The 22,632-nt window shown below is 34.1% G+C and overlaps 2 protein-coding genes across 10 annotated transcripts in view; one reads left to right on the top strand and one right to left on the bottom strand.

Annotated features, from left to right (window-relative positions):
* The window catches only part of LOC128213501 (stathmin-3-like), a 42,321-nt gene that overhangs the window by 11,869 nt on the left and 7,820 nt on the right, over positions 1–22,632 (bottom strand). Inside the window, exons 1-3 of one of the 7 annotated variants that reach the window (XM_052919258.1) lie at positions 7,651–7,710; positions 2,752–2,841; positions 551–670 (exon numbers count right to left, since the gene is read on the bottom strand). In XM_052919258.1, the coding sequence (XP_052775218.1) occupies positions 551–670; positions 2,752–2,761 (130 nt within the window). In that variant the 5' untranslated portion in view covers positions 2,762–2,841; positions 7,651–7,710. Of the gene's footprint in view, positions 1–550; positions 671–2,751; positions 2,842–3,398; positions 3,650–5,395; positions 5,415–7,650; positions 7,718–22,632 lie in introns of those variants that run through there. The other 6 variants (XM_052919259.1, XM_052919255.1, XM_052919256.1 and 3 more) reach the window with 6 other exon arrangements.
* Positions 12,073–22,632, top strand: part of LOC128213499 (regulator of telomere elongation helicase 1-like) — a 50,014-nt gene continuing 39,454 nt past the window's right edge. The window contains exons 1-6 of one of the 3 annotated variants that reach the window (XM_052919252.1): positions 12,073–12,151; positions 15,432–15,546; positions 18,703–18,816; positions 19,393–19,510; positions 20,008–20,092; positions 21,026–21,107. In XM_052919252.1, the coding sequence (XP_052775212.1) occupies positions 15,445–15,546; positions 18,703–18,816; positions 19,393–19,510; positions 20,008–20,092; positions 21,026–21,107 (501 nt within the window). In that variant the 5' untranslated portion in view covers positions 12,073–12,151; positions 15,432–15,444. Of the gene's footprint in view, positions 12,292–12,311; positions 12,557–15,431; positions 15,547–18,702; positions 18,817–19,392; positions 19,511–20,007; positions 20,093–21,025; positions 21,108–22,632 lie in introns of those variants that run through there. The other 2 variants (XM_052919253.1, XM_052919254.1) reach the window with 2 other exon arrangements.

Below are 22,632 nucleotides of genomic sequence, written 5' to 3'. Positions count from 1 at the left end.
AAAAATATAAGCAATATTCGAAGGTAAATGTCCCCGAAATAAATCAAAATCATAGTGACACAGGAACTTAATCAGAATTTAAACAATTACATTAAACACTTTAACTTCTATTATCAGACCATGCATTTCAGGAATCCAGCAACAGTTTATACCAGGATTTAATGACAAAAATATTTCTATTTTTGGAGGAATTATTGAAAAAAAATCTTACAAATCCTGAACTCTATGCTGATTATGAAGATCAAATCAATTCCATACATTTGATTTTTTAACAAGCTCAGCAATATTAAGTCCAAAATTTGAGCCAGTCCGCGAAGCCTTTTACTAGAGCAGGGCTTAAGAGTGTGTGTTAATTTCCAACCAATGGTCCATTTTGATCTTGAAAAAGTAGGCCATTTAGGAGATGGAGCTTGATTCCTGAATATACAATCGTCACCAAGACAAAGCAGTAGAATGAACATCATGACAATAAAATTGCAGAAAAGGACATGTTTCAATACAACATTCTCTATTTATACAATGTAATAAATTCAACAACATGAGCCATCACCTTTCCCTTTCCAAACAATTACAGCATCAAAATGCCCGGGTCGTCCGGGATGAATCTGATGATGTATCTTATTTTTGGGAGTTCCCCGCATACACGAGAAAAAAGTCAGCAAGTTGCACACTGTCCATGATAGCAGTAAACAAGACAAAAAATGTTACAAGTTACAAAGTTATAGTGTTGTGAAGTCTCGAGTTTGAATTAAGTCACTAGTTAGCACATAATAATTGAGTATTATACAGACTTGTGCGAATTTCCACCACTGTTTTTTGTCTTCACATCAAGTTCCATATCGGAACAGTAACAAGTAGAATGTGCACAACTGTTCAATAACTACCATGGGGTTAATTAACAATGTTATTCACTTATACCACATGCAGTTATGGAACGTTGTCCTTGAAAAAATGATACAAAACCGGCATGTCATCCGCTAATCCCTTTCAATGCCCTAATGACTAGAAAACCACACAAGAGACTCACAACTGTAAATAAGATCGGATCATGTACACACAAGCAATTGACTTACCATCATTTTCTTCTTTTAAATAAAATATAATATTGTTGCACATTTTAGATTATATTAGTTTACAGTATAAACTTCACATAATGGCAGTTGACACCTCAATGTTGTTGTTGAGTTTATAAAGGTCTGCCTGCGCCCTATAATGGCTGCATTATGGCTTGACCCCGTCACATCCCCAAGTGTGACTTAAACAGAATTTTGAAGCCAAAGGGTGAGTTTTACCCCCATCGGTTGATGGGATATTCGCCAAAGGAGTCATTTTGTACCCAAAGTGCCGCAAAACCGACGATGAATGACATCTTAAGTGGTCCCACAGCTCTACACTACTAAATGTTGTTATTGTTAGGGTTATAAGTTGACACCTCAAATTACTTCATTTAGTTTATACTTCTTTTAGCTCGACTGTGAGCTCAAGCTTATAGAATCACTCTCAAGTCCTTTTTTCTGGGTAGTAACCAGTACTGGTGTCCATTCTGGGAGTCCTTGAGAAAGAACCCTCTTCACTGAGGATCGAACCCTAATCCTCTTGGGTGAGAGGCGGACACCTATACCACTAGACTACTCTCACCTAAATATAATTACTTCATCTAAACACAGTATCCAACATGTTCTGCCAAATTCAAATATTTCAGTCCATCACAGCTCTATACAATCATGAATGTGCCTTCTCGCTTAATTCTGCAGCATCTTGCCCTTTTTAAAACCCTTACACTACATGGAGTTGGTAAGATGGAACACTCACTGGACTTTAACCTAGACCCACTGAACCTTGCAATACATAAATGTTTTTCAATTAATGCTATCAAATAGGGTTTAAACAACTTTTTTTTTGGTCCAAATACAATGTACCCCATGTACATGTACAATATAAACGCAAACTGCTGCCCATTGCTATAATCATGAATTTCAAATCAACATATATCACATAGCTCTTCTATAGCCATTATTCATCTAGGTAATGAATATTTTACTAATGATCATATTCATATATGCCATCAATTCTTTTGAGGCTTTTGAATGATACATAATCTGTCCCGCTTTTTTAAATATTCTAATGCAATCAATAAGTGTTATCACTTAATCATTTGACACAATATAGAACTTCACAGAGTTGACACCAGAATGACTCATTGTTGCTAATGTATTTTCTACTGTGAACGCAGCCATACTGGCGCCACAAGTCCATTGCAATACCTAGAGATTTTAATGATTGTTTTTTTAGCTTGGAATACCTTCAGTCTATAATGGATGATCAGATTTATGCAAACAATTTCCAAGAAAGGAATAGTCTTGAAGCCCACACTATCAGATTACAATCTACAATTTGTTTTTTAGTTTATATCCCCCCCCCCAACCTTTTTACAAAAAGCTTCAGAAATAAAGTAATAGGTAGATTAATTAGAATAATGAAAATATTTGCGTACACTTTCCAAAAGGGGGTCTATTTGAGTATGCCCAAAGCAGGCTTATCGGGATTAGACTGCTTTTGAAATTGTTTCCAAAGTAATTTATGTTGATTTCAAGGTACTTCTTCCTGTTTTTGATGCAAATGTCTGACCATAAAACAATATTTACAACTGTACAATTTTCTGAAATTAAAAGCTCTCAATTTTTATTTCCGGATTAATTTCAAATCCCTGCATTAAACAATGATATTCTTACACCTATAGGACATTTTTACCTTGTGACATGTTTGTAGTTATAACTGTGACCAATGGACAATCGTGACTGCTCTGATCGTCAAGGCACTTGCAAACCCTTTATCTACCTCCTGAAAATATACATTGACAACCTATGTTAAAAAGTAAAAAAATATTCAATTGATGCAAATGTTCCAATTTTTGCCTCTGAAATCCAAGATGCTTTTTCCTCCTACAGCAAAGGACAACATTTGAATAAAGCACGTGAAACGATTACACTGGGAATAATACACAAAATCAATTATTTTTGCAGAGTAAAATATGCAAGGTTTCTTCTTCTTCCTCTGTACAGCAACACTATAAATATATAAATTAATTCAGATATTGCTAGTTTAAGACAATTTTAGTGTTTTAATTTACCAGTTTTCACCTGCTAAAGATTTTTATGATTGCTTTTTAGCTTGGAATACCTTCAGTCTACGTCGGATTATCAGATTTATGCAAACATTTTCCAAGAAAGGAAATATTTCCAAGCCCAGACTATCAGATAACAATATACAATTCGCTTTTTAATTGTTCTGATTTTTTTCTTCTTCTACCTCTGTACAGCAACAAACACTACAAATACATAAAATTCAGAAATAGCTAGTTTAAGACAATCCTAGTGTATTTATCTGCCTGTTCTCACCTTTCATTAAACCGCCCACTAGTTATAAACCAGTGCAAAGTAAGTCCCAACGTTTTCACCATAAAAGGTAAAATATCCAAATAAGACCACTGTAGATTTATTCTTACTTAAAAAAAAACACGGAACTCCCAACAATTTAGTTAATGTTTCTCTGTACAAATGTGGAACTTCCAAAAATTATTTCCGAGCAATTCAAAGAAACACAATATGCGGTACTGTAAAGACTGACTGAATCCTATGCCGACCCCCAAGCTCTGGCACTGCAGGATATCTCCGCTGGAGAAGAGCCAACATCAATATCAGGAATGACTCACAGCGTCTACAAAATGTGCCTATCCAGATATTGGAAACTGCAATTCCTAGTCTACTGAAAAATAATATATGACTAAAGGTTGATTTTTTTAGACAGATTTTTGTCAAATCAAATTAAAATATAAATCTAACCTTAACCTATGTAAGATATCATATGAAGCTGGCATTTCTGTTAATGTGACTTAAAATATTTTCTTGGAATTTTTCACATACATGTTATGTACAGTTGCAGGGGTTTACCGATAGTTGCAGGGTCTTTTCAGCAAAAAATGAGTAGTGGCATGGCCTTTTCATTTCAGGAGAATTTATCATGTACATGTGTAACACTACATATCAGGAAAATTAAATGCGTAAATGCTTCAAGCTCTTTTATCCAAAATAATTTAACATTGACATAAAGTTAGAAACAAACTCAATATAAAATCGCCAAACAATGTCTAATAAAACAACAAAAACAGGAATCAAATTTTGGGACTTCCTTTCCATAGGTTAGTACAAATTCGGCCTAAATTTTTGCCTTTGTTAAAGATGGAAAACCTTATGACTATATATATAGCATCTCAGCATTACACACATTGATAAGCGGTTGACTGGAATCAAAAATTTTGAGCACATTGACCCTTTCTTTCCACAAACATAGATTTGGCAGGAAAGAAGAAATAAAATGCAGGAATGAAGAAATTAAATGTGAATGTAAACAGTTACAAATGATAGAATAGCTTCTGTTGCGTTTAATTTTGCCAAAAAACAATACATAGAAATGGTTGTCAGGTTTAATATATTTTTTACATCAAGTTTGGTGAGTTTGGTGAGTTTGGCTCGTAAGAAATGTCAATGCCCGAGGCACTGAGCTGACGTGATATTTCCAGCGAGCCTGTTCCAAACACAGATTGTAGCTATCTAATTATATGCCAAAAAATCATTTCAAAGATGTATATTTTATTATTATGTATGAGTTAGGGCTATCTTTGCATAAAATGCAACGTTTGATTTAACCAGTGGCCTTTTGAGGCTTTGAATATTTCCTTAAATAATTGACACTGAAAATGCTAATTACCAAACAATGAAGAGTTTCAAATACTTTTAAACTCCTCCATAAAACATGTTCAATTAAGACTGACAAGCTAACATTGCCCATGGATACATTAATAAAAGAAGCTTGAAAAATATCCCCGAAACCGTTATTATGAACTTGATGATTAACATGTATATTTACACAAAACCAAATATTTTAATTGTTGCAAAAATTGTAGTTTCTGCTTTCATTTTCGGCCGTCGATTGACAGTCATCTCATCACGTCAACATTGTCAAAGGTCAAGACACTGTCAATGTCAAAATTGCAAGATGAGTGATTGTAGATTTACCGCAAATAAAAATATTGTTAGGGCAACTGTGTTTTTAGCGATTTCAGGACATGATCACCTATTTTATACATATCATTATAATGATATTTTCTCATATCAAACTTTCTTTAGTTTATACGAATGGCGTCTTCCCGAAAACGTAAAAATTTTGCCTGTCAGACGTTGAAAGTTTTAATCTAAAAAATATTTGACTCTCAAAAGATTTTAACACCAATGCCGATGCAAATTGACTGCTGACGATTTTGATTGTGCCTTGCTGCAAACCAAGAACCAATCAAAACAGTTTTAATAAAATACCATTACAAATCCATTGTATTTACTTGTTATTTCCAGCAACCATCATCATGATTCCATATCGGAAATGGCCGACTTTTGTCGATATTTCGGGACATCAAATATCAATGTTGGATCGACTTACTACTGCGACGGCAAATTATCAGCGAAAAGACAAAAGTTTTTGCATCCATTTCCCCATTTGGTACCTTTTTGCCAATTAGTCGCCTGAAAAATATGGTCATCGGCAGTGCGTTCAGTAAGGGGAAAGGTTACAAAACGCTAGCAAACGTTATGTTTTGTATCCCTGTTGCAATACCATACATACACTGCAAGTGGGGAACCAAACAGCAACATTCGCCACAAACATGTTTGCATGGCAAGACTGTCATTTACGAAAGAGCTGCCTTACAAAATTTGACGAATGATCAATCGACCAAAACATTTCGGGAAGACCGTTATATAATTTTTTCAACATTAACCAAGGACTGACTGGACATATCTTAATGCCCAATTTATGTGACGGACACCTGTGCCTTCGCCAATATCTGAAACGCGAGTTAAAATGGATAAAAAAATGTCAAGATTTTGGCAATTATATCTATAATAGCGATGCCAAGTCAATTGTAGTAATCTCCCCTTATGGATCTCATGAATATTAATTTTTCACGGAAGGCGACCCAATACTGGTACCGATTTTATACACCCTTAAAAACACATATATCAACATTTGCGGAGAACCATGTGGCTATTTATAGTTAATTAGATGATGAAATATTCTGGAAACCAGTCAGAGTTCACTGAAAACGTGGTTTTTCTAAAAGAAAAACGAAAGTGAAAATTTGATTAAACGTTTTTTTCATGTTTTCAGGCAAGTACAAAGGATTATTTGGTTTGTTTTTAAGCATGGGATGAATCTCTCATAGTTTTTTATCACTTTTGATACGAAAACAACTGGACTATGAACGTTCTTAGACCATTTATAGACTTCGCCAAAATGTAAACAAAAATCCAAAATGGCTGCCGCAAAGTGAAACGACAGTTTTCACTTAGTCAGATGCTTGATGATTAATGCATGAAACAGTTACGGACAGCTTCAAACTGCAAGTACACCCTGTGTAAATAGGTGTTAACATTCAGAATGAATACATTTTATGTCTATTCTTTAAATAATTGTAAAATAAACAATGTTTTTTCACAAAGTTTGTGTTTGTCCCCAGTTTCATACCGTTTCCTTCTCAAATATGTTTACAGTATGTAATAAAGAAGTGTTTATATAAAATAAAGCCCGAGAAAAATGCCAAATTTAGGTTACATTAGTAGTTTTCTAACTGAAACATTGTTGTTGTGTAATAAGAAAAGATAAGATAAATTTTATTCCAATCATGGGTCATGTTATTTGAAATATAAATCACAGATTACATAATGTAGAAAATAAATTGATACAGTAAGGCAACACATTTAGTGAATGCAAATAAGGCTTCATTTTGATTTTTTTTAAACACAAAAAACATAAGCTTATTTGGAAAATTAATAAGCATGTTTCCCATTTCCTTTTTATGCCTTAAAGTAATGTAAATGTACTATTTAAATCCAGAGTTGATGTTTATATGTGATTATAACTTACAAATGGGAATCATGTTTATAATCAACCACAAATTAGTATTTATAAAACATTTAACAGGAGACAACAGCAAAAAGAAGGAATTCACTCATAAATTGACAATCATTATTATATATATTATAATATTAATATAATAATTGGTTTGATCAATATACCATTATTAAATAGCAGTGTAATAAATAAAAAAAACTGTAATTGAAATTAATGTACAACTCGTTTCAGTTTGTAACGAAACTGTTTATTTATTTTAGTTTGTTTATTTGCTGTGTTTTATTCAGTTTATATGTTTGCATGTAGTAAAAAAAGCCTTTTGGGCAGTTCTACATGCCTTACAATGAAAATAAAAACTTGGGTCAGGATTTCGTGACTTTTCAGTTAGTGCATTTTAATGGCGGTGAAGGGTGGGTGCATACAAATTGCTATATCTTCACTTTGAAAAGAGATATTAGAATAATTCTTGCATTTTTATTCTCACAAAATATGTATATTCACAGAAATGTAAGGTTTTTGCATGTCAAATTATTTAAAAAGTCATGTTGCAATGCTATCTATAACTTTGTACGCTAATCTCAACATTAATCTAATATTGGGCATCGACTTTATTTCATTAGCATTCATTGTTATGTATTTAACAGCAATAGTTCATAACAAATTAAGCCATTAGATGAGAAAACTTACAAAACTGAGAATGTTTTGTTGTTTTGCAAGTTTGCAGAGCGCGCTCCAGGAATGGATATGACGTACAAGTGTTTCTTGAATTTGATTGGTGAATAAAAAATCCGCGAAATTAAACGGTGTATGAAAAATTGTTGTCACGAAAATTGCATGGTCAACATACAGGAAATAAATTACTGTAATCCGTCGGCATTGAATGAAACATATATAAGTATGTCTTGAGGGAAATGTGCGTGATCTATCTATCTTTGAATACTGCCGAACCCCTCTTTCGAGTATTACTGGCAGGTGCGCGTCGGACTGTTAGTAAAGTGAAAGAAAGAATAAAAGATAACATTGTGAGGCATGGAATAGAAAAACAAAATCCAGTCATGGTTAAAACATGTTAGTCGTGAGAACATTTTTAAAAAGTAAAATATGATAGTACGTAAAACTAATATTGTAAGCTTGACACTGCCTGTTTGAACCTATCAAGTTCTGTTGCTGGCAGAGTTGCTACATTGACGGGCAGGCTATTCAACTCTGTATTGCAGTGTGGGGAAAGAACCGGTTAGTCAGCCGGTGGCTCACTGTTCAGTGATGTGTGGCGCTCGAACCAACGGCCACACTAGCATGGTGCTTTACCGACTGAGCCTACATTCCTTTTTAGCCGGCCAGTAATCTGAGGCCGACACATTAGCATGACACTAACCGGCTGACTAACCGGTTCTTTCCCCACACTGCAATACAGAGTTGAAAATGCTCTTAAATAACGGGATCTGGTCATTTCGTAACCGCGCATTTTTGGTGATTTCGTAACCATTGTGTTAGTCATTTCGTAACCGTTGACAAATCGACTGGTCAACTGCTATCATCAAGTTATATTTCCATCAAAATAAAGGTGGCACACTTATGTGTCCGATGCAAAAACAATTTGAAAATTGAATGCTTTGTTTTACAAATATTTATTTCAAGTCGACGGCATTAATGAACAAGTAACATTGACTATAAAAAAACATAGCAAGAATATCCCAGTGCTGTTTAACTTTTGACTAGACATATACCAAATATATTCAATTACGGGGGAATAAAAGTATCCATCTATCCATTTATAAAGTAAATCGACGAAAAAACGATTTGGGTAATGACCCCGGAACTACAGCCATACTTGCGCCGACAGAGTCTGATATATGCTTTTAACACGGCCATCGCCACCGGAGGCAGCAAACGCTGTCTCCATTCAACGGCATATATATATATAACAAGAGAAATATAAGCGACTGCGTTTTTTGCTTATTTGGCCAATGTACAGTGTAATGCACAAATCGATCGCCATCGTCCACAACAACGACCAAATGACACCAAGATCACGCCAAACCTCACTTTCGTCGAAAACAGATGAGCTTATAGGAGTGCAAACATATTCAATAATAAATGCCATTCAATAAAAAGTGAGCTTACAGGAGTGCGAACGTATTAAATGATAAATTCGATTCAATAACGTTTGTATCGATGGGGAATGAAAAAAAGTTTACCAACATCAACTAGAAAACTAGATCAATATTTGACAGACATGATGAATGTATTTCAAGCTACACAAGCGGCCAGAATTTTTGTCAGGAATTTATTGGGCATATTTCCACACAAGAGGGCCATTTACGAACAACGGTTCTTTACAATGGCATTTAACACGTAATTTAATCAATGCTGATGACGAAGATGAATATGATAACAAAAGAATATAACTTTCATCTTCAAAACAGAAATTTTATTTTAGATGATTGTGATTTCATATGAAATAATTGCATGGTATAGTCCAACAGCGCCACCTGAATTTTCAACGTCAGCTGAGTTCACTATTTGTGGGAAATAGCAATTTTTGATACGGTTTTCTTTAAAGTATTTGTGACAGCTTTATCATGTTTATCAGTCATCAGTAATATTATGGTGATGCATGGTGAACGCGCAGGACTTACATTTTATCAGGCATGAGTTCGAGCCCGATGTCTGCCGTTTTACTCTCTTATAGTCGTTAAAGAAAATCATTGTGGCTTTAGGTCGCATTATTGGTCAGTACCCTTTAGTATGGTAAATGACATTCAATAAAACGTAAGCTTATACTTATAGGAGTGCAAAAGTATTAAATGATAAATGCCATTCAATAAAACGTTTGTCTCGATGGGGAATGAAAAATGTTTAGCAACACCAACTAGAAAACTAGATCAATATTTGTCAGACATGATGAATGTATTTCAAGATACACAAGCGGCCAGAATTTTTGTCAGGAATTTATTGGGCATATTTTCACACAAGAGGGCCATTGACGAACAACGGTTATTTACAATGGCATTTACCACGTTATTTAATCAATCTTGATGACGAAGATGAATATGATATCAAAAGAATATAACTTTCATCTTCAAAACAGAAATCTTATTTTAGATGATTGTGATTTCATATGAAATAATTGCATGGTATAGTCCAACAACGCTACCTGAATTTTCAACGTCAGCTGAGTCCAATATTTTGGGAAATAGCATTTTTTTGAACTTTATCATGTTTATCAGTCATCAGTAATATTATGATGATGCATGGTTACCGCGCAGGGCTGACATTTTATCAGGCATGCGTTCGAGCCCGATGTCTGCCGTTCTGTTTTACTCTCTTATAGTCCTTAAAGTAAATGTGGTTTAAGTCGCATTATTTGTATTTACCCTTTTAATAATATATTTATACTATATTTATGATATTTCTATCTATATTTTTAAATATTAGCAGCCCAATTATAACCAATTATAATCTGACTGAAACTTCCATGCAGAGCGTAAACTTATATGTAAGGTATGATTTTAATCAGATTGAAATATATCTCAATACAGTTTTAATTAATTCGGAAATTGATAAAAACATACCTTTTGCTTCTGTCTCGGATTCACAGAACAGAATGAAATATATGATTTGATTCGAAACTGTAAAAAAACCCAGCACCAAACCGCCTAGCAAATATCTCCAATTCTGTTCAAAGCTGCAACGATGCACTTTACGAGGAAAATAACCATTCATTCTCTGGCAGAATATTACTGGTGGTGTTTTGTTTTCATTATTGAAGTATTAAATCAAAGTAAAAACTATTTATGATAATGTAAGAGAATGATGTGTCATTTGTAATATTGTTTGTTTTAAATAATATAAAAAAAATATTTGCCGTCGGAGGTTTGAACCAGATGACCGACAGGATGCCAGGATATTCCGAAACAATCGAGACTTGGACCCCTTGACATTTCATCTCCTTAGTAAGGGTCAATATGATTCAATCGAAGGGTCAAAATGTCTTGAATGGAGTGGGTGAGGTTTCTAGAGGTTGATTTGTTTTACTTTTTCACGGGGTCAAAGTGTCGACGGTCCGTAGCCACAAATAAACAGCTATCATCGTATCTGTTTTGTGACCAAATTTTCCAAAATGATCAGACGAAGCACTGAGTTACGTCCATCCATCCACCCACGCAAAGCATCTCATAGACATGTGCATGGGATCAATGATATCTTGCCCGGTTGTTATTATTGTTACTTCAGGCGAAGTAATCTATCTGGACCCAAGTTTGGATAATGGGTGAAACACTTTGTGGAAATACTTATGGTACATGGCGACAAAAACTTTGTCGACGCATTTTGAGAAAAAATGGGGATAATCTGTCTGTGGAATTACTTTTGATCCATTGCATAACACTTTCAATCGCTATAAAATACTTATGTTCCATGTCACTTTCCAACGCGGCAAAATACTTATGGCCCATGGCATAACGCATTCCGACACGGGAAAATACATATGGTCCATGGCATAACGCATTCCAACGCGGCAAAATACTTATGTTCCATGTCATAACACTTTCCAACACACTGATTTGATTGAAAATCAACAACAGCACCCAGCAATACTGACCGCAAAAAGTGGTGAGCATGTATAATTTACAATTTATCAGAATGGAAGCGTTTACATTGTTTGATAGTTATAGGCACAACCTTAATTGTTCACTAGCAAGCAGATATTAAGATATGTGATGTGGCTTAAAGTACTTCACCGCCGGATGCAAGTGCAGGAGAAAATGTTTGAAAATAAGTATTTTTTTCCAGATATGTGAAACATGGGATGGAGGTGAGGCAAGTCCCCCACCCTCCAAAAAAACCCCCAAAACAACAACAACAAAAACATTATTAAAAAAACAACAAAATAAAGCACAAGTAAGTTCAATGCTGGATACAGCATAGGATATAGTCTATATGAAAGAAAATAACAAGACGCTTTTCCATCAGGCTAAATGTTTGGGAAAGTATTGTTCATTTTGTACGAAAGTAATTTCAGCTATAAGTCTCATATAAAATATTAACTAGGGCCAAAATAGAAAAAGAATAGAAAACTGTTGTCTGCTTCGAATTATGTTTCCTACACTATAACCTAACTGGTACAGCGGCAAAACTGAAAGTTGATGATTTTGACGAACCGGATTTTGTCAGATGTTAATCAACTGTATGAATAAACATTGTCATTGTTTATGTCTATGCGTTTAATTTTAATAGTTTCTGACCAATTTAAATTGAATGTGTCCGTTGGTAAATTATCAATTATGATCAGGTGTGATGATTAATAGAGCAACGAACTTTTGATAGGTAACAGTCAACAGTTCTATATACTGACGTTTCAAATTCAGGAGCCACGGTTATCGCTTATTAAGTTCAAGCACATTTTTTTGCAAGTTATCATTAATAACAGTCCCCCCATCATTATTAATAAGTCTGGGAATTTAAAAAAAATCGAGTGGGAGGGGCGCAGTTAAAAGGATGTTTCCAAACAACGCACTGACAAGGACATCTCAACATTATCACAGTCAGAATAATAGACATATTATATGGCCAATCCCTTATGTCTAAACAGGTTTGTGTTAAAACGGGGCTTTTGAAAAATATTGAAATTGTATTAAGAGAAGTATTTTATGATTTGAAACTAGATAATTAAGGATTATATTTATATTTTACCATGTAAGTGCAAAGATATTTTGCACAAAACAAGCATTTAATGCATTAAAACACAGGATTTACCTCTCCTATGAAAGGAAACTTGACTGACACAGACCACAATTATGCCAATCGTAACAACTCGACCATCTCCGGCAAGCTTCGAGATAGACCTCGTAAATACAATCATAACAACTTGGCCATGACCGCAGTGTTCCGATTGTTGTAAAACTTTGAACCGCAGCCTTGCAGGTGCCCTTCATGTATATATTGTTATGTTTTGACAGTATGAAATGAAGAAAAACACATCAAACTCTTTATAATTTGTTGGGTATTTATTTTTGTGTATATGGAACTAATATAAAATAGCCTTATCTGGTAATATTTCTTGTTTTTATGATATTTATAGACGCAAAATGCTTTAACCTGGAATCCCGATCGGAACAACTACCCACTTTTGGTACAAAAAAAATTGTACGTGAAGGATTTGCCATATCAAAAATCGTAAAAAAGATCCGTCAACGTACAATTATTTGGACTAGACATTATCACAACTCTTCTTACAGATTAGTATCTGCCACCACTGTCTATTAACAATTCTCCTTCTTCCCAAGAGCTGTTTTCCATTGGAATAACCTCCTGCCCTAACCTTGAGCAGTTCAATTAGGCTGTCAGTAAGATTGAACATGTCTCGCCATAGGGAGTTGTCAGACTTCATTTACTTTTAACCTAATCTGTACCTCTTAAATTTACTTTGCTTTTATAAGTTCTGTTTCTTTCACAACATTTACTAACATTCTTGCAGCTTGATGCTCAAATATCTAGGTCCTTAGTAGGGTTTGACTTAAATGGAAAAAAGGAAAATAGATTGATTATATTTATTTAAAGCTGCATTCTAGAATATAGATATACCATTTTTACAACTTTTTTATTTTTTGTCTTGGAAAGAGCAAATTTTTGCGTAAATATCTGCAATTCAATGATAAAAGATTGCTGACAAAAGATCAGATCGCAGATTTTCATATTTCTGTTCGAAAAATTAATGGCTTAAACCGTAACTAACAGTTTAAGAAAAATGCATAAAACAACAACTTTTGTTCTTTTTGCCAACAGTCTTATATAACTGGTTTCCATAAATGTTCGCAAAAATTGGCTTGTTCCAAGACAATTAATCAAAAAGTTGTCGAAACGTTCAATCTGTGAGAGTGCAGCTTTAAGAAATGGAAATGAATAGGTTATTCCTAAGTATGGATTGAACATTTATTTGTTTGTGGTACATGTATAAACAACAGAGTGATCAGTCTGATCAGTTTATCTGAATATTTGATATGTGAATATTGCATTATCATGTCGATAAATTATACTTTCCTTAAATAAAGACAGGTTAATTGTTGTTGGTGATACTAATTAAACTTGGGAATTGTTTTAACCTGATATACTGTTGCATAGAAATGTTCATAACAAAATTTCACATATGAAATATCTAATGTAACTCACCCCAGGTTAATAATGTACAGCTTGGAATATATTTGTGTTGCTAAGTACAAGAATTTTGAAAAATAAAATAATAAAAAATGATATATATACTTGTTAATACACATTCTGTAAATTACTCAACTAAGCGTAGGATGTATACTACATGTATGTAAATGTTCATGTTGCTTTCTGGTCTGAATCTAGAATTTATACAACATTTAAATGACTGTGTTGGTTTCTGTTCTGATGCGAAAGTTATACTAAATGTAATTGTTTATGTTGGTTTCTGTTCTGATGCGAAAGTTATACTAAATGTAATTGTTTATGTTGGTTTCTGGTCTGATGCGAAAGTTATACTAAATGTAATTGTTTATGTTGGTTTCTGTTCTGATGCGAAAGTTATACTAAATGTAATTGTTTATGTTGGTTTCTGTTCTGATGCGAAAGTTATACTTAATGTAATTGTTTATGTTGGTTTCTGGTCTGATGCGAAAGTTATACTAAATGTAATTGTTTATGTTGGTTTCTGTTCTGATGCGAAAGTTATACTAAATGTAATTGTTTATGTTGGTTTCTGGTCTGATGCGAAAGTTATACTAAATGTAATTGTTTATGTTGGTTTCTGGTCTGATGGGAAAGTTATACTAAATGTAATTGTTTATGTTGGTTTCTGGTCTGATGCGAAAGTTATACTAAATGTAATTGTTTATGTTGGTTTCTGTTCTGATGCGAAAGTTATACTAAATGTAATTGTTTATGTTGGTTTCTGTTCTGATGCGAAAGTTATACTAAATGTAATTGTTTATGTTGGTTTCTGGTCTGATGCGAAAGTTATACTAAATGTAATTGTTTATGTTGGTTTCTGTTCTGATGCGAAAGTTATACTAAATGTAATTGTTTATGTTGGTTTCTGTTCTGATGCGAAAGTTATACTAAATGTAATTGTTTATGTTGGTTTCTGGTCTGATGCGAAAGTTATACTAAATGTAATTGTTTATGTTGGTTTCTGTTCTGATGCGAAAGTTATACTAAATGTAATTGTTTATGTTGGTTTCTGTTCTGATGCGAAAGTTATACTAAATGTAATTGTTTATGTTGGTTTCTGTTCTGATGGGAAAGTTATACTAAATGTAATTGTTTATGTTGGTTTCTGGTCTGATGCGAAAGTTTTACTAAATGTAATTGTTTATGTTGGTTTCTGGTCTGATGTGTGTTCAAATTTGAACGCACACAATATCATTTATTAACATAGTCAGTTTAAAACTTCACGAGCTTTCAAAGGAGTCTATATACATGATGATACTTTTCATCTTTTTTAGGTAGACAGAAGCAATGCCTTTGTTGGATGTGCATGGGGTCCAGGTTAACTTCCCCTTTGAACCATACCCATGTCAACTGGACTATATGAATAAAGTTATCGAGTGCCTTCAAAAGGTTTGTGTAGAAAATTTCGACTAAGTCATTTACAAACATGTTCAGAATTTGTTTGATGTTTTGATAATATGAATACAGGTAGTCCATAATTGACATGAAAAACAACAACCACTCAGAACATGCTCAGAATTTCTTTGATATTATGGCAATATAAAAAGTACATAATTGACATGAAAAACAACAGCCACTCAGAACATGCTCAGAATTTCTTTGATGTTATGGCAATATAAAAAGTACATAATTGACATGAAAAACAACAGCCATTCGGAACATGTTCGGAAGTTCTTTGATGTTTTGATAATATGAATAGTACTTAATTGACATGAAAAACAACAACATGTATGTAAAAATTTAAACGTTATGATTGGATCAAGGAAAGACCTAAATCCAATGGAATCGCAGTGAATGCAAAATGTTTTCCAATCTACCCCAAACACATTATTAAAATATTAACCCCAGTATGTTTTCCGCATGTTTTTGATATGTCCTTTGTATGATACAATAAGACGAAATATGTTTCCTCCTTATTGGCTTAATCATTTAGAAACTGTACATTTATTCACCAGAATTATGGCTGTTGAAAATTATAGAGAGATTTTCATTGTAGCAAAATTTGTATATGAATGCAGCAAAGTACGGGAAGAGTTCATGAAGAGATTGATTTCCTAAAATTGTACTTCCAATTTGTGTTCTATTACTATTGTATATACCATAAGATTTATTCAATATCATATGTTTTGTTTCCCATTTGCCTTTGTATTATATTTACCACTTTTCTCATAGTTTGATCAATTATTGTTAATGCCATGTAAAATAATAATCTCATGATAAATGCTTTAAACGCTTCTATAATTTCATAAATTTTACTCTTGAAGTTACAATTTATGTGTTGAAATTTTCTTTGTGATATGATCTGTTATTATCTTGGATAAACATGTTGTTATTATGTATTTATAACACAAATCTGTCTGTATTTTGGGCTGGCGGCCTTTCATTACAAATAAACATTCGTATTCGTATATATTCGTATTCGTTTATTGTTTGAAGGGAACTGCGAGCTACATGTACAGTTGAACACCATTATTCCAAAATCATAGGGACCCAAAAATTTATTTCGGAATAGCGATATTTCGGATTAACAATTCTTAAGAAAATGTAGCGTTCACGAATTATAGATGACGTGAAATACTAAGTCGAAAAGCTTTTATCAAATTACACATTACCAATATGATACATTCGGTTTGAGCGATCTTTTGTATACAAAAATATTTGTTGTTTTATTGTTTAATAAATGACAAATAATTTGTTATTATACTTATTTATTAAAACAACATAAAACATTTACAACTAAATGACAGCACATGTATGCATTCGGAACATAGCACAGTTTATAAAAAGCATGTTTTAATAGCACTGAAATTACATGTTGTTTACTCAGTATCGTTCGGTTAATTATTAAAGAATGTTGTGATGTCTTGCTGCACCCTGTTGATTCGGTTGATGTGTTTCTTCGTCACGTACCCATCCAGTTAGTTAATAAAATCATACACTACATCACCCAAATGAATCGCTCATTTTCTGACATGGATGTTTGTAACATACACGTGCTCAATGTCATTCTTTAACAAGCGCTAATTGTGCTCCATTGTCACCTCAAGCAGATGCCTGGGTGCATAAGAGGGATGGTGTGAAAAATTATGACATGATCAAGTTCGAAATAAGAATTGATAAATAGGTGCGAAATACCGAATCGGGACCATAATTTTTACCTCAGAATAGCGATTATTTCGGACTAGCGATTTCAGATTAAAGATTAAAAATATAGTAAAACAAAGAAGGAGTAAAATCGGGACCGAAAAATAATTTAGAAATAGTGATAATTTCGAATAAACGGTGTTCAGAATAGCGGTGTTTAACTGTATTCATATTTTCATGACAGAATAGGTTAAACTGAGTGCAAAAAGCATGTTGTCATGTTGAAATACACTGACCTTAATGAGGACTAGGCAGTTTTAATAAGTTAACATTACTGTTTTATATAATCTTGTTCTATAAAATAAAAATCATTTTGATTGAAAAACAACAACAAATTCTATGTCTTAACTTTCAAGAAATGGTGTAATTCAGCTAGATACTACACATGCTGTATTTTCAGCAATTCCATGCCACATTTTTGTCACCAATTCATGCATGTGCTCATGGTGCAAAATCAGACATGAAACATTCGGAAGAACCGTGCAAATGTTGATTATCTGGAAATCATGTTGAATAATTTTGATGTTAATATCTTGTCTGTACTAAAAACATAACCAGACTAATCTGTCCTCAGTATTTTGCATATATTGCAGACAGTATTAAAATCTTATCGGCTATGACCAACACATTTTCCCCTACACTAAAATGGTCACACATTTTAGGGATGGTCACACATTTTAGGAATGGTCGCACAGTTTAGGAATGGTCACACATTTTAGGAATGGTCACCCATTTTAAAGATGCACTATTACTCCCAAATAAGATTTACCATATTTAATACAATTGTTTTAATATACCAGAAAGGATTAATAAATGTCGAAAACAATGGTTCTTATGAAGGATACTCTGTTTAATTTGAAAGAAAGTTGCCGAAAACACGATATTTCTACCTTATGAGACACTAGTAGACCACAGTTAATCTTTTAGCATTCACCAATCATTTAATATTCTTGCGTTTTCATCTATTAAATACACTGTTATAAACTTTTTTACAGTAATTAATATTTTCCATAAATGCATTATTTAGTAAGAAGTTGAAGGTTTATCAATCAAAACTTATGTTTGTTATACATGTGTATGTATTGATTTTGAATAAGAGTGTCACTATAAGAATGGTCACACATTTTAGGGATGGTCACAACACATTTTAGGGATGGTCACAACACATTTTAGGGATGGTCACAACACATTTTAGGGATGTTCAAACATTTTAGGGATGGTCACACATTTTACGCAAAAGCTTCTATCAAATTAAGCGGTTCTCTATGGTCTCTTTAATTTTTTTTGTAATTTTGTTCTCAGTGCAGAAAAGAGACAAATCTCACGCTTAGAAACACATCTTACTGCTTGCTTGATCTTGGGCAATATCCTTAATTAAGCGTGATCCTGTTATGATTTCAGGACGTCAATGGAGTGTTGGAAAGCCCAACGGGGACCGGTAAGACTCTGTGTCTTCTATGTTCCTCCCTCGCCTGGCAGGAGACTCGTAAGGCACAGACTGAGTTCAACAAACAGGTATGTGATTTCTTGTTAAGATTACACTAATTTATTTTAGCTAAATTGCGAAGACAGGTGAAAGTTGATTACATGTGTGAATCACTTTCCAATCTGTTTTCTGTGTGGAAATCAGTTCTTAAGTCCTTTTTTGAGAGGCCATGAGAAAGTACCCCCGGTAGGGATCAAATCCACAACCTCTAGGATAAGAGGCCAACACTTATACAACAAGACCACTGTCATCATCCTAATTGCTGTATATGTCATATTGCTGTATATGTCATATCTACAGTCGAACCCTGTTGGCTCGCCAAGCAGGAGTGATTACCTTCAGTGTAAGAAAATCAGTTCTTTTACATCTAGTTCGAGCCAATGAGGCATTGGAGCCAAGCGGGTTCGACTGTATCATAAGAAAGATTAACTTGATAAATTCTATAAAAATATTCTCTCTTTTTTAAGATGATTGTATATACAGCTATGAGTGGTAATTCAAATTACAAAAATAAATGATTATTCTTTGAACCAACTTCTCTTACCAGCCTGTTATATTGCCTTGGTGCCTTAAGATTTAGTAAAAATCCCTTATCATTTCTGAAGGTAAGCGTTAGTCAGCTTCTAGGCCCAGGGGAGAAGGGACCATCAGATAGGGCACTAGAAGGACTGGCCAAGTCACTAGAAGGATCCACGGGAACATCTTGGGGTGGATCTGACTTTGGTAAGCAACTATTTTGGTATGACCCAATCTTGAGGGCTAGTGTACCTCAAGTACCAGGGCCAGGTGCTTAGAAGGGGCCAACAGATTGAGCCCTAGAGTGGCTGTTATATATATATGACTGTGTATCTGGTTGGTATCAAGTCCTAGACTGCTCCCTTTGAATGCAGACACACTCTGGAAAGTTACTGTAAAAGCTAGATGAATATCGAGACAGTATAAGAGCTACTATTTCCTATCAAATACCGGCTTTCCTGGCTAAGGTGCATGTAAGTTTTTGCTTTTTCATCAAGCCAGACAATTTGGTTTTCTCCGGGTACTCTGGTTGCCCCCATAACACTAGACTGCTCTAACAACATGCCAACGAGAGTGACTTAGCTTAAGGTTACATAACTATCTTAACAGTCCTAAAATTTATTAAGTTTAAAGTTATACCTGGCAACATCAGTTTAACAAGTGTTACCCTCGTGTATTGTATTTGGGTGTTTACTGTATTTCAGCTGTTCCTAAGATCATCTATGCCTCAAGGACACATTCCCAACTGTCCCAGGTTATCCAAGAGCTTAAACGGACTGCATACAACACGTAAGTCAATGTTGGAGTTGGACAAAAAAACAACATAGGCGTTGAGTATGGAATACACATGTATTTGTGGTTTTAGCATTTTTTGGGCAAATGGAATCTAGAGTTTATTATTTATATCTAGGGCTAGGTGCTACCATTACAATTTCATGAACATTTCTATGCAGAAAAAGACATATTTGAACAAAATTTAAGATAATTTCAAGCAAGTGCAGACAATGGCACTCATACATATTCTTAAAATGCAACTTCTAACCTACATTTAATGCTCTTACTCTTTATAAAAATGTACTTCCTTAGAAAAATCTCTCTACGTGAAAAAAACATGCGTAAAAATCTGATATGTCCTCCACCTTTGCAGCAGTCAATGTTTTCACCTCAACAGGTTCACAGAGAAATGTAGCCAAGATAGAAAGTTGAAGAAAACTTCTTACAAGAATAATGAAATGCTTTAATTCCCAGTGTTGTTTGGAAGTAGCTATTATGTAATGTCTAATGGTGACCTCATTCCTAACTTTGTACTTACACATTAGGCCACTGAGTTATGCTTGGGCTGTGACAATTTTGTGGCCTTGCAATGTTTTTTGACCCCATTTCCCTCCTGAAAAAGTATATGATTTTCCCCTACTCAGCATTAACCTCTTAACATTTAGTATACTATGGAGCCATACATGAATATGTCGAAAGGTTTGTTGAATAAAACGTTTGAAAACAAGTTGAACATTTTTTCCCCTTTTTGCCAATACAACGCTATTTTTCCCCCTTATCAAAAAGGCCCGCCACAAATCCCATGAATGTGAAAAAAAAACTGCCTTTGGGCATCCTATTAAGAAACCAGAACTGTTTTCAAATTCTGTAAATCAATAAAACACCGGATACAGTTGAATATTCAATGAATGAAAGCTTTAAAATAAAGGAATTATAAACTTTTTCCAGGGTTAAAGTGAGTGTGATCGGATCCAGAGATCAGCTGTGTATTCATGAACAGGTCAAGAAGGAACAGAGCAACACAGGAAAGGTTTGTGGTGTTATTTTGCATACATGTGATAACGTTCCGGACGTCCGGGATTATCCCGGAAATCGTATCTCTGTCACGGAGTCATGGAGGGTGATGTTTGTCCCGGAAAGTCATAAAAAAAAAACGAAAAAAAAATCTCGGAATCGATTATCTTAATTTTACCAATGTAAGTCAGCTATTTTGCCTGTCCGGGACACTGGTCGTAAAACACATGACAAGTTGACACTAATCCGTTAATTGGTACGTGTGTCGTCGAGGTCATCGTCAATCACCCTATAATTGATCTGTTGGCCTATTGTTGTGCTTAACGAGCCCGGAGGGTTCTTGTATACAAATTCGCAGAACCAAAAAGCAAATTGTCTCCCTTAATCCTAGACTTGAATTTACATGTACATGTAAACTTGGCTAAAAATAGAATTCGCTCATGCAGACCTGGCTAAAAATAAGTCTCTATCAAAATTATATGCATCTCCAAACGGAAAAAAACTCATCGACTGGAAAATCTTCTTGATAGTCTGGAAAATATTGTGTGTCATAAATTGCAAACGTTTTAAATGTGATGAAAAAATAAATGTTTTGTAACGCATGTTCTCAAAAGCGCGGGAAAACGGGTACCCATCTAGTTGTTTATTTCCTGTTTTGATGAAACCGAAAGTAGACTGCATAATTATCTTCCTGGTTAGCACTTCATTTAAAGCCTGGGAAATATCTGGTGGTTTTATTTTTTCAAGAAAATGCAGAAAAAAACAAACCATGTCAAGTAAAAAATACGTCTTGGCAGTCACAGGTACATTTATCCGACATTAAAAACAACTAAAATAGCCCCAGATATGCCCTAGAATGCACCACAGACATTCCCGGGGGGGGGGGGGGCATGCCTGGACCCCCCTAGTGTGTGTTGACATTACGACGAGTGTCCCGGAATCGACCCAAGAAATTATCACATGTGTGTATTTTGTTTGGTTTTTGATGTCTATGTCACATGGCAAGACAGCAGGGGTTGTTTCAGGAGTCATCAACCATCTGTTTGTATGAGTATTGAAATTTTGTATATATACATTTTGATTAGTTCAAAAACTAAGAGAAAATCAGAAGTTTATGCGGAATGACTTTGCTAATATTATGATACATTTTTCAAGCCAAGGTTATGGCCTTAGTGGCCTGCAATTAAACTACGCTTAAATTGTTAAAACCTGCAGTTTTTTAACTCAACAGAATGATGTGATGTCATAATTTGGTTCCCAACCTACAGAAAACTCATTATAATCTATGTCAGTAAAAACATGTTGTGTATATAAAATCTTAATGACTAAGAAAGTCTCACTCAATTTGCTTGCTTATCAAAATATTACTTAAGTATTGGTAAAAAGAGCAAATGATAAAGGCCACTGCTTAGTTGATGAGCTCAAATCAGCAGATTCAGTCTTAGTTAAGAAATCAAAATAAAGGGAAATAAATATGAGGCTAACAACTTCCTATTCAAGATTCGGAGGCTATCTTAGATTAAAATTGTTCCTTAAATTCA

The sequence above is a fragment of the Mya arenaria genome, chromosome 13 (assembly GCF_026914265.1).
Source record: "Mya arenaria isolate MELC-2E11 chromosome 13, ASM2691426v1".
NCBI lineage: Eukaryota > Metazoa > Mollusca > Bivalvia > Myida > Myidae > Mya > Mya arenaria.
The sequence above is the reverse complement of the archived record's forward strand: the minus strand, read 5'-3'. Positions and strand labels throughout refer to the sequence as shown.